General features: G+C 33.6%; 1 protein-coding gene across 1 annotated transcript in view; it reads left to right on the forward strand.

Moving 5' to 3' along the window:
* FBLN1 (fibulin 1) overlaps nucleotides 1–13,214 on the forward strand; it is a gene marked incomplete in the record, with an annotated part of 2,573,942 nt that overhangs the window by 332,146 nt on the left and 2,228,582 nt on the right. The window contains 1 exon segment of the mRNA XM_044088093.1: nucleotides 10,098–10,233. Within this exon segment, the coding sequence (XP_043944028.1) occupies nucleotides 10,098–10,233 (136 nt within the window).

Below are 13,214 nucleotides of genomic sequence, written 5' to 3' on the forward strand. Positions count from 1 at the left end.
TCTACGATTTGCTTCCTCAATCCACCTGTGTGCCTGAGGAATGCCTAATTGGCGTTGCTTTTTTGCCTGACCTCCCGCATCAGATTTAAGCTGTTTAAGGAGTTTAACTAGTGAAGTTTTATCTAGTTTACCATCAAATTCATATTTGTTAACCCATTTCGTATAATACCTAACGTTATCAGAACGTTGTGATTGCATGTATTTTTCGTCTTCGGTTAGGGACGGATCTCGCGATGTTTTAGTGCACTGATTTCCCATGGCAAAGAAAATGTTACGTAACCCTTTTTTATCACGTGATATCAAAATCTCAGTTCTTGTTCACAGTTTATTGAGAATGACTGCCTACCTTATTCTGTTACCCTGATCTATGACCAAATATACAGTACTTCCTTTTGTCCCTGATCTGCAAAACAAATCTTGACAACAATATACTGTAACCTAGTCCCTGATCTAAAACAGAAAAAAGGCAAATTCTTCCTACCTGAGCCTCCGGTATTGAATCGTCCAATATCCGCTCTTCGGCCACAGATCAGAAAGTGGCCAGCCTCTTTAAACGACAATTCAGTCGGAGGTCTTTTTCACCCAAGAAGAACCTTTTCAGTACATTCTCCTGTGCAGTATTCGACCCACCGGTAGACTCTGATCTGCAGCTGTCTGAGGGAATTCCGGTCCGAAGGACCAAACTGTTAAATAAAATCAAGAATTCAATACACAGGAGGTTCAGATTCAAAAGTTTACTAGTGTACACCAGGAGGCAAAAAACGTACAAGTACAGAATTTTGTCTAACATGAAACAGGAAGCACACAATTTTATATAGGTTTAACATTCAAGCTGTGCCCACCTTACTGACGTGGTATGTCACAGGGCATCTACATAACTTTAGCTTACAGTCCTCTATTCATAAAAACTGCTGATGCTGTATATTTAAAAAAGTTTTCCTCTGGTAACAATACGGCCTTGCTATCCACCTGGAAAGACATAATGTCTTTCTGTAAAGTTACTTCTTCAAGGTTTCATATCAGTTCGAATACAATAGCAGATTCAGTCTTTTAATACACATCTTTGTTCACTGTTACATTTTCCCACCAGCTGCATGCTATCTCAGTAACAGATATACAAGGCCAAATCATCCCAGCAGGAAAGAGCAGAAGATTTCATTATTTCACACATTTAATTTCCTGACACAGCAGATAATCACTTATGAAAAGCATAAACATTAAAACTTGCTAAGCTAGCATCTGCCAGGGTCGAAGGTCAGCTTGCCTCAAGCCACACTGCAGTTTCAAAACTACTTACATTTACACATGAATTAATCCTTTCTGTTATATGATTAATAGAATAAAATGCATTATATACTACTTTGCTTTTAAACTAGCATTTCTCATATATTCAAATACACATTTTTCTAACAGGTGCATATATATAATTATTTTTTACATAAGGTTAGAGATGTTTAGTATATTTTTATAATTTCGTCAAAAGTTATTGACTTTGTTTTTATAAGTTATTCAAAAGTTATTGACTATGATTGTAAATTGTATAAATAATAGTACTGTCTTTTTAAATGTTTCTTCAGAAATTGGCGCCTAAAAGTTTATTTAAATGATTCAGAACCACCGTTTTGTTGTTCTGAGGAAGTCTGATATAAACAGATGAAAGCGCTTAACCTGAAATTGTTGGTGTATGTATTGTATTTGGCAATAAATATTTTATTGGTTCGAGCCGAGGAGTTCAGTATTCAGTATTCAGCTTTCATTAACCAGGCTGTTGGTGTTTTGAATTCTTATACTATTGGAAATAAGTCAAAAAGTAAGATGGACCTAAAAGAGATTTTTGGGAGATACCATGAAAGAATTAGCAAAATGGATGTAAATGTAGCTAGTGTGGTTTCAAGAGATGCTTTTTTAAATAAAATATCAATAAAAACATAAAAGAACAAAATGCTGAAATATTGAAATCAATATCAATATCTGAAATAAAGGAAAGAATTCTAAGTCTCAAAAGCAATAAAGTTTCATGGTTAGATGGGCTCATACCAGAGCTATACAAAATATTTCCTGATAGCACTTTAAAGATATTAATGGAGGCATTTAAGTAATTCAGAAGCAATAAAAGTAACTTTCCTTCATGGAAATATGTCATGATCTCTCCGATTTTAAAACAAGACAAAGACCCTACATTAGTCTCTTCTTATCATCCCATCTCCATTTTGAATGTTGATTACAAAATCTTCACCTCAATCCTTGCAAAGATATTGAACCAATTGATGACAAATTTAATACATGATGATCAAACAGGTTTAATGTTAAATAGGAAGGTGCAAGATAATGTTATCAGACTTTTTCCCTGATAGACCTTGCAAATAAAAAGATAAAAGAACTTTCAATCATCAGTTTGGATTTAGACAAATCATTTGATTCTATAAGTTGGCCATATTTATTCAAAGTACTTAAAGAGTATAATTTCTCCCCCGATTTTATTGAATCAATAAGTAGACTATATGAAAATTTCATATCATATATTAAAATTGGTGCTTTTCTGTCAGGTCCTTTAAAAATATGAAAAGGTACAAAACAAGGCTGTTGCTATTACCCTTATTATTTGCCCTGTCAATAGAACCATTTGCAAACTACATAAGAACTAATCCCAACATAAATTGGTTTTCTATCAATATAAATCATTGTTCCAAAATCAAACTCTTTGTGGATGATATTTTATTAACAATTGTGGATATTGACTTCTCTATTGACTATATTGTAACCTCATTGCAGGCTTTTGAAAAAATCTCAGGCTTAAAATTTAACCATAATAAAACTGAAACACGTTTAATAAATAAAAAAAAAAATAAGTGTGGTTTTGAAAACTGAGAACAATTTCAATTGGTCAAATGATAAACTCAAAAATTTGGGTGTAATCATTAAACTTAATTGGAATTCATCCATAAAAAAAGAAACTAAAGAAATCTAGTTGATACCGTCAAAAAACATTTGGAAAATTGGAATAAAGTGTTTTTCACTCTGGAAGAAAGGCTATCTTTGATAAGGATGCTTATTCTGCCAAAATATTATTCTTTCTACAATCCCTAGTAGTCTCTCCTTCAAAAAAAAAACTAATTAAACAAATAAATTCCTTGTTGATAAAATGTTTATGGCATCCTCAAAAACCGAGAATAGGACATGTGTGGCATTACAAAGTTTGGGATGAAGGAGGAATAGCCTTTCCAAATATTGAATTATATGCAGAATCAGTTATCCTTAATATAATGTGCCAATGGTTAAATGCTAACTATGTCTCTAATTGGAAAAATAAACATAAGGTCATCCTACTTTCTAATAATTTTACTGTTATGAACTATGATCCTCTCTCAGAAAAGAAAATATTTCTGGTCATTAAATACTTCACTTACAATATCAATAAAAATACCAATTTTACTCCTTTCATCAATTATATTTTGAATAATTTTAAGAAAATAATGCATAGCAATTACATATAAAAAAATCTGCTATTTGTAATATTTCCCATTGCTTGTACAAAAGGATGTCTTGACTCTTATAACATGTATAAAAATAAAAGAAATGGAAGAGAATGGGATGGAATTCTGAATCAATTTCTAAGCAATAATCAAATATATGAATTGAATTTTCCTATAGCCAAATACAATACAAATCATAATAATTGACTAAATATACAAATATTTAGAGAATATATTTCCAATGAGTTAAAATTATTTTGAAACTCAAATACAAGTTTATTACTTAAAACACTAATCCTCTTTTGTGAATTAAGCACATTGAATAATAGCAATGGTATATCTTTATCAAAGATTTACAAAATACTAAGGGCTAACTTCTAAAATCACAGAAGAAACCTTATGGAATTATCCATCAAAAGTTAATAATAAGAGTTTTTCTGAGAGTGAGAAAGCCCTAATACTTAAATCAATCAATAATACTACCTCATCCCCATCTTGGAAAATCTTTACATGAAAGTTTATACATAGGAGCTTTATTACAACTCATAAGGTTGCATTTATGGCAAAAAAAGGAGCTTTCTGAATGCTGGAGATGTGGTAAGATATTAGACGCAGACTGGGTTCATATGTTCCTGAACTGTAAGATGATAATCCCATTCTGGTCTGACTTTAGAGATTTCTCTAAAGCATTGTTGTTGGACAAATGCAAAATATCAGATTCTTTGTTGTTATTCAATGCATCAATACCAGTTTGTATTCCAAGAACTCAAGTGCACCTTCTCTGGTCTCTTCTGGCAATTGCAAGGAAAACTATCACATTAAATTGGAAATGCAAAAAAGTCTTCTTGTTTAAAGATTTTTGTTCATTAGCTAAGATTGTTTGTAATAGGGAATTACAAACTTTTGCCTTAAGAACTTCAAATGTTATTCATGAACAATTATAGTGGTTAAAACTTGAAAAACTTCTAGATAAAATGTAATAACTATGAAATTGCATCTGTTATGGACCTTGTATATAGTTTCTGTTTTTGCATGTATTGATGTTCAGTGTTTTATTGTTAGTGTAATTTCAAGAAAAATTCAATAAAAATGTCATTAAAACTCTATATAATGTTAGACTGGCAAGACCTATAATACTGAAGCATTTTTATTCCATATACAAATGCCCCATTATGACAAATATTATCAGAATATCACAGTACTGTTTAGAAATTTCTTCCATTAAGTGCAGGTTGGATATACTAAATAATAGCTACCTGAATGATTGTGTAGGTCTTTAATTAAATTCCATGAAATAAGTATGAACCTTTCCATCTACCAATCCATTTAATAGAGCAAGATTAGCCTTGTAATTTCCAAAAATAAGTTGACTGAGAAGTATGACTGAAGTCCTGATTGTAACTAAAGGCCTTTTAATGTTTATTTTACAGCAGCATTTTACTTTTTATTTTGGAAATCATAAAATTGTTTGACAACTAGTGTTCACTTTTTTAGCAGACTAAGACATATAAACTGCAATTCTGAATAAAACAACAGAGAAACAAATGTGTAAGCCATATGACCTCACTGGGTTTACCTCCATATGGGCGAGAATGGTTTGTGCGACCATAAATGAGATCAACTAACGTAACCGAATTACAAACCGTGTTGGGTGTGAAATGTTGAAAATCATTATGTAGAATCCTGAATTTGAACTTATTCTTATATTGGCACTGTGCATTCACTCTTGCATTCTTACATATGGCTTTTGACATTGTGTTTTTTTTGCCATTGTACTTTCGACTATGTAGACGTCGAACAAAAAGATTGTGACCTTATAAAGGTAAACCCCTCACTGTCATGGAGACCTGACACTGATAATGAGGGAACTATGGCCGGATAACAAATTTACAGAAAAAACAGGCATAAAAATAGAAAAAACTATGGCTGGATAAAAAATTTACAGAAAAAACAGGTAGAAAAATAGAAAAAAGTGAAGTAATTGCCTTCAACATGGCAAACACCACCTCGCCATGACATAATTCAGTGGTAAATGTTATTTATGTTTTTGTTCATTTGATCACAGGCATTTGACATATACACCGCTAACAGAGGCAGTAACTGGTGGGATACATCTGTGTGTGTGTGTGTGGGGGGGGTTACAATGAATTGCTCTACATGCTTATGGCAAGAATGAGCTGAAAAAGATTAATGTAACTATTGTTTATTATTTATTTATTTGATCGCATTCAGATATATCTGAGGTGTACAGAGTCAATAAAGTGGCAATAATTGTTGGGCAGATCTGCTTGCTTCTGTGTGTGTGTGTGTGTGTGTGTGTGTGTGTGTGTGTGTGTGTGTGTGTGTGTGTGTGTGTGTGTGTGTATCTGCACAAGGTGCGGTTGACATTGATTGCACTGTATGTGCTTGATAGCAATGAGCTGAAGTATGTTTTTGTGAATGATATGTATTTATTTATCCATTCATTCATTTTATCACAATCCAAACTTCTGAGGTCTATGCAGTTATTAAAATGGTACAACATTTCATTACTTCTATTTGAGTTCATACCCCTGGTACCTAACCACTTTAGATCTCTTGATCTTTTGTTGCACTCTACTGATCCTAGATATGACTCCTATGTCTTCTCAAGTGTTTGTCTTCTCATTTTATTGGGAATTATTATTTTATCAATTTTAACATTATACATTGGATAAACCTTTTGTTTTCTTATAAAGGAACAAAATGGACCGATTTTTGTTCTCTAATCATAAAATTTGATCAGGCCATCATTGTAACAACATTTTGAAAAAACTGTAAAATGCACAACAGGGAATATGGCAACCATGATTTCTGGGGATCTAACAGACCCCAGAGTTTTGATTTAATTCACTTAATTCCTCAGCAGTTATTATAATACAGACACTGTGATGCCCCCTTCCCCATTCTTAATAATGCATGCTAATCCTTACACTAATCCTATCTGTAATCACAACCCTTCACCTTAACATAGAAGAAACCCATTCTGTAACATTTTACTATTCAGACACATTAGGTATGACTATTTAGGTACTGTTTTGCCTTTAGATTATAGAATGAATTTTTTGTGAGCTTTTGTATTTGCAATATTTTGGCTGTCAGCCATTTGATTGTTTAGAATGTATTCAATGATCTTATATAGCTACATGTATCTACAATTTGAGGAATGATAATATAATCATTTGGCCACACTATCTGTGCCCCATTTTAAAATGTCTAAAAATAAGACAATCTTTCCTCCAGAACCCCACCACACACACACACACACACACACACACACACACACACACACACACACACACACACACACACACACACACACACACACACACATTTTGGAATCATCTGCTGACACAGTAACCATCTTTTATTGTCTCCATTTTTGGAGTGCACATTCTAGCAGATAAAACAAAGCCTTGGAATAATCACCTGAGGATATTGTTGAATGGGTAGGGGACTTCCATAACTGCTGTACTTCATACAATACAACAAGAGTAGAATGAATTCCATTACTTGAGGAACATATTTTTGTAGGGACACAATGATGATGAAGGTGCAGAAGCCCAACCACTACAAGGAGAAGTTCATAAGACTACTGTCCATTCACAGTGCTTATATATTCATTTTCTTCTGTTACTACAGATGTGGCTGCTAATGCTTGCATGTATTGCTAATAGGCTATATTTATATCATCGAATAAAGTTATCCTGTGGTGTGTTATTTTTCAACATTTATGGCATTTTTAGTTTCATGTGACTTCATTAATATTACATGAATTGGTGTGATGCACCAAGTGTAGGTACTGCAGCAAAACAACATATGTAATGCTTAGTTCACCTCCACATGAGAATAAACTTTTCCTCAGTTTGTCACCAGGCTGTCTAATACATGATGTGTTTTGTCTGGTAGGCATTATATTCTTTCTACACATCTTGCAGAATTTGGCATTATTACTGCTGTTTGTATCCTGTAGCATTAAAGGGCATGCAAGACGTAGCCACTATGTATACTGATGATGCTATGCTTTTCATGATCTGTACATACTCACTGGTGCCTCTCCCAGTATGTTTGGCACTTCAAATGTCCTATTGTCTTTTCACATTTTAATAATTTCACATATTTAAAAATTACCTTTTGAATATCATTATAAGCTAGCCTAAATATTCAAGTCTTTGTGATTTAGCATGATACCTACTAAGTAGGTTTTGATCAATGGTTGGGTTAGCAGTGATTTACCATTGTTCGCAAATTACTTGTGCAACATAATGTAGAGGGTCCAGTGACAGCCAGCCTTCACAAACTCCAGAGCTATGGCTGTAGGATTCCCAAATGGATTGTTCCTGAGACCACTGCTGTTTTGAATGAATCTCAGTCAAATGTGGAAACACACTGGCAGTTCACACATTATGATATGCATATGATTCTGTATTATTAGCTTTTCAAATTTACACGAATTACCATAAAAATCTTCATTCAGAATTAAGTACTGTCAAAGTATAACTGAACAGCTGTGCATTATTAAAGGCTACAAGATCACAACTGCAGCTTGTAACTCAGTGGAAAATAAGCAATTAACTTGGGTTATTCTACAGACTTATGTGACATATCAAGCCTGATTCAAAAAATATGTTAACTTCTTGTGTCTTACTGGTTTACCTACTGTTTGGTGGGATCACTTTCCACAGATGTCTGCAAGCAAAATGGAAGCCAACTACAACAGAATAACAAGCTTTGTTGCCTAATAGTTGTCTGTAATCTACCAATGTGTAAGAATAACAACACTTAGGTGGCTAACTCTAGAGGGAAATGTAGTTACATCCTGCTGACTTCTGCACACAGACATGTAACTACCCAAAACATTGTTCTTGTGACACAATATGGCTGAGTGGAATAGTCATACTCATCAGCTCATATACCTTATGCAGCATATTGCTACGTCTTTCCTGCAAACCTATTTATCTCATTAGATCTCAGTGACACCTCCAGGTGCATCGGCAGTTAACTCCTAATGATGCATCTAGGCGTCAAATATTGCTTGTTCATATTTGCATCAATAATTCCAAAACCATGTTATGTACAATGTTTTAAACACTTTCTTCTTAAAGCTTACACAATAGCAAACTCAACTGCATTAACATTTGACCATTGTCTAGTGCAGGTAAATAGATATTACTAGTTGTTTCTTATGATATTACTTTATATAGGTATAATGTTCACATTTTTCTAAATATCTCAACAACCAAGTAACACAGACAAACCTCCTTAGTCTCATATGAATACTCTCAGATAGATGAATAAGTTGCTGCTGACAGTATATGTGTAACTTGAATGGTTGCTGAGATAATGTAAGTTGTTTACAAAATATTACATAGGTAATAGATATTGTGCTTACTGTGACTTATAAAATTAATTTAAGACCTATACCTAAAGAATATTACCACTATAAAATAGTTTGTGCTGAAGGGTTTGCCATTTATACTTATTTCATAACCCATATGATTCCAAAGACATGTACGTTTGTTTGAAATGTGAGGACATAAACTGATTCTATCAAAAGTCTTAGGCTCTGCCCATTGGAAGTTACAGTGCAAACTGCTTGACCTCCATTGGAATGATTGAGTTAATACTGAATGGCAAAAACTTTACTGCACATGGTAGGATAGAAACTAGAAAGTGTTGCATTATAATGAAGATTTATATCCTTTAGAAGTAGCACTATGTTGGTTTCATGTATGATCAGACCACTACTAAGAATTCTTAGTAATCATTGAACAGACAAAGATGAATAACAGGACAGAACTATTTAAAAATAGAGCATGGAGGTACTGGAGTAGGTTTCTGTTTTTAAGACAATCAGAAAAAATGAGTTCAAAAATCTCTGTTATGTAAATAGTTTGGGAAGATGGTTTATTTTTCTGTCTTTTCTTAGAGACTGGCTAGATACGACTTGTTTGAGGTTTCTTAGCCTAACATGAACATCCACTTGGGCAAATGTGTCTCTGTCTGTGTAATTTTGATTAACTTGCTGAACAGTTTTTTTTTTGTTTTTTTTTATTTTTTTCCTTTTTTTACACTTTGCAAAAATAAAAAGAAATTTGATAAAAATAAACAGATAATCAATGTGTTCATTGTACTCATATCTACTTTAACTTCTCACACTAATTAATAATCTATACTTTACTCCTAATTATAATACTCTAAATATGATTCAGAACTACACACTGTTACTGATGGGCATATACTGACGTGATTGTTCACCTTATAATTAGTCCAGTTTTATTTATTAGTAACACCTACTTTCTTATGAATGATAGACTGTTTAATCTATATTATTACTAGAAGTTATGAGATTGTTATACTGTTTCACTCTTAAAGCTTTCCTTCCTGGGTCTCCAAACCAGAGTGAATAAGTAACTAGCACAGTGTTCTAAACCATTACTTAATGAAACATTTGCAGAAAAGATAACTGAGGACTTACATATTTGTCACTTAGACATTCAGATGTTTTGCAGTGTGAGCGCAGAACAAATACATTTGTTATTGTGCACATTCTTCATGTTTAGTTTTAGTCTGATGGAATATTAATGTTTTTTATTCACCAAACAGGGTCATCCAAGAGCTGTGCTGTAGTACTGCATTGGAGGATTCTTACTGCAAGGCTGGGATTCAGATGTACACAGACACTGATAAGACATGCCAGTTGGCTCAGAATTTTTCCAGTTGTGAAGAAACTTTTGTGAAGGTTGGATTTTAAATGATATTGCAGTTCTTATTTTTGTATACATGACTGATTGGGATCCATACTGCAGCCTTCTTCATTTTATTGTTATTATGCTCATCTGCTGTCTATTAGTTGTTTGTCCTTTTTCAGTGTTCTGAATTGCAAAAGTTAATTTTATTATTTTGGTAGTAGCTGTCAGAAAGTCTGACAAGTCTTGTCATGTACTGCTCTGGTTTAGTCACACCCAAATCCCTGCAACTATATTCCTTGAAGTTTAAATATGAAGATAGAGTGAGTAAGCTGAATGTATATTCAGTACATTTTTGATTATACAGAAGTGATTTACTATGACAATTGCGGATGTTAAGTGTCTAATACTGCCTCTTTTAACCTGAAAATGTTGTCACACTTTTTTAAAAGGACATAACTCCACACACCCTTTGTTTATCTGTATGCAGTGTTGACACCTTAGCAATCAGAACTGCAATATTTTCGGTCAATTCATGACACATCATCACTGGGGTCACCTTCCAAGAAAGTGACTGTGCCCTAAATAACTGTTTTGAACTGACTAATTGTGAGTGATATACCATGTTGAATACCTGACCTGATAAATAAAAGGTAATGTGGGTTAAAATTATCTTTTTTTTTAATACCCTGCACCTTAATTAAAAAACAAAAAACAAAATTATGTTTGTGTATCTCGGTCATAGGCAAAATGAAAAGAAGTCAGACATGTTTTAGTGTTAATAAAATTATGTTTTACTCAGCAAAATAATAATACAGGCACATTTTCATTCTTTATATTTCTCCTTCATCTAAGATAGAAACCAGGGCTACCTCTGGTAATTACTGAGTAGTGAAGATGCATTCTTCTGTACTCTAGCTATCTACATATGCTTTCCCTTTTTCAGTACTGGACTGATTTATTGAATACCAGAGTCCTTGGATCTGCAAAGCAGCTTGTGAGTTTGTTTACTACCTTGCTGCTTTGTTTAAGGGGATTGCAGTTACTGACCATAGTAAATGTTTAAGACTATAGATAAACTTGCATCTTTTGATGTTGATACACTACTTCTAAACATTCTTTCTTTATGGTTACTATGTAGCTGTTGAGTTTGTAGACATGATTAAATTACTTAACCGCAAATATTTTGCAGTATCTATATTTTTGTTACTGTTATACAGTGCTTTGAAATTCAGAAACCACGGTAAATTCTCTTTCTCCTACTTTTTGTAACAAATTTTCTTTAGTTCTGTTTCCAGTATAAATAATGTTACAATAGTTGTATGCTACTGTAACAATTCCATACTCATCTTTTGTTTCCAAAATTTGTACATTTACTAATGCAGCTTCTGTACTTTGATATGAGGTCTCTGAAACATATATGATTGATGTGTACAATTCTCTACAAATGCATCAATATTTTCTGCATGTGCTCTTTTTTAGAGCCCAGTCCATATCTGGGAAGGGTTAGTTGCTCAAACCACTCATAAGGTTAACAAATGCAAACAAATAAACAAACAACATGAACTAATGCATGTTACTTCCCCTTCTAGTTCTTGTCTGCTAATTTATAGCAATGGATGTTTTATTTCCAGTGGATATATGCCCCATAGTACAGTGTGAAGCATTTACCTGTACAATAAATACCTGACACTTGTCAACATTTGCCTGCCTCTTGAAGTATATTTTTATTTTTAAATACTCTCACAAACTGGTGTTAGGACAGTCAGCTGGATAAATAAGTGTTGCACTGAGGGAAAACTGAAACATGATACAGTCTTCAGAAATATCTTCACCTGCAGCTTGGTTGTAGAAGTAAATTATGCTATATGAGGACCACCATGTCCAGTTTGGTCTTATAATGCCACTATCCACTCAATGTCTAAGGAAAAAGCATTGCCATTTGTCATGCTTGATTTCTGAATATGTTGACTGGTTCCCAAACATGTTGTACATGTTTCTGAAACAAATGCTTCTGGCTTATGAATACTATGCATGCAGGTAAGAGTAATGGTTCTTACTACTTTTACAATGTTATTAAGCAATGTGCAACGTTTAAATGGAATACTTTTTATTATTTTAACCATATCTTGTTCAAGTCATACAATCTAAAAGGATTAATAATGGATGACTATTCCCTTTTTGAGGTCAAGGCTATTTGACTTTCTGGTAATCTGCAAATTAGTTCTGTTCTGTTAGCCAAACCTTCACGTTTTCAGTCACATTGTTGAGTGGTCGTCTCTTTTTAATTATATAAATCAGCAGTATCCAGGTTTACCGCTCATCTCGCTCTAATTTCTGCAGAAAGACCCTGATTTTGCTTCATATTTTTGTCCTGTACCTTAGAAAATGTTTGATTTTCTAGTAAATCTCTAAGGATTACAGGTAGTAAGTATGTTCTGGAACTACATACTGTGCAAAACCTGTTGTTATATAAACGTTTTTTAAGTACATTAGAGTAGTATTTAAAAATGTGCCTGATTCTGGGCCTTTGCCTGATTCATGAGCAAAGAATTTGAGAGGTATGTATCCAGGATGTGTTTTGTGTATCACATAACCATCCATCATAGAACATATTTAATTCTACTAGCAACAAGTCACTACAAGTTGCTAGTGACATAGTAGGGGTGCCATTGCACACAGTGATAGGTGTGATGACTGCCACATTCAGTATAGCAATGACAGTCCCAAATCTGTAAGTATAGGTTGCACAACAGGTGAATGCATCCCCACACCTTACCGACCAGTGAAAGTCAAAGGCTACATTACTCTGTGTCCATAACTCCATGTGAAATGGCTCAACTGTGTGCAGTGTGAGGACATTGCAATATTTTGCAGGGGTGGATGATTTCTCATAGTATAGTATTGTGCAGTCAATGGCATTTAGTCTTTGTCAGTGGCTCAGAGAACAACTGACTGTGTCTTAGGCCATCCTGGATAACTGTTGGTTCAGTGTGGGATTCTGTGACATCACCTAATATGTAATCACCTGCTA

This window comes from Protopterus annectens, chromosome 11.part0, assembly GCF_019279795.1.
Source record: "Protopterus annectens isolate FY-2018-M chromosome 11.part0, PAN1.0, whole genome shotgun sequence".
Lineage (NCBI taxonomy): Eukaryota > Metazoa > Chordata > Ceratodontiformes > Protopteridae > Protopterus > Protopterus annectens.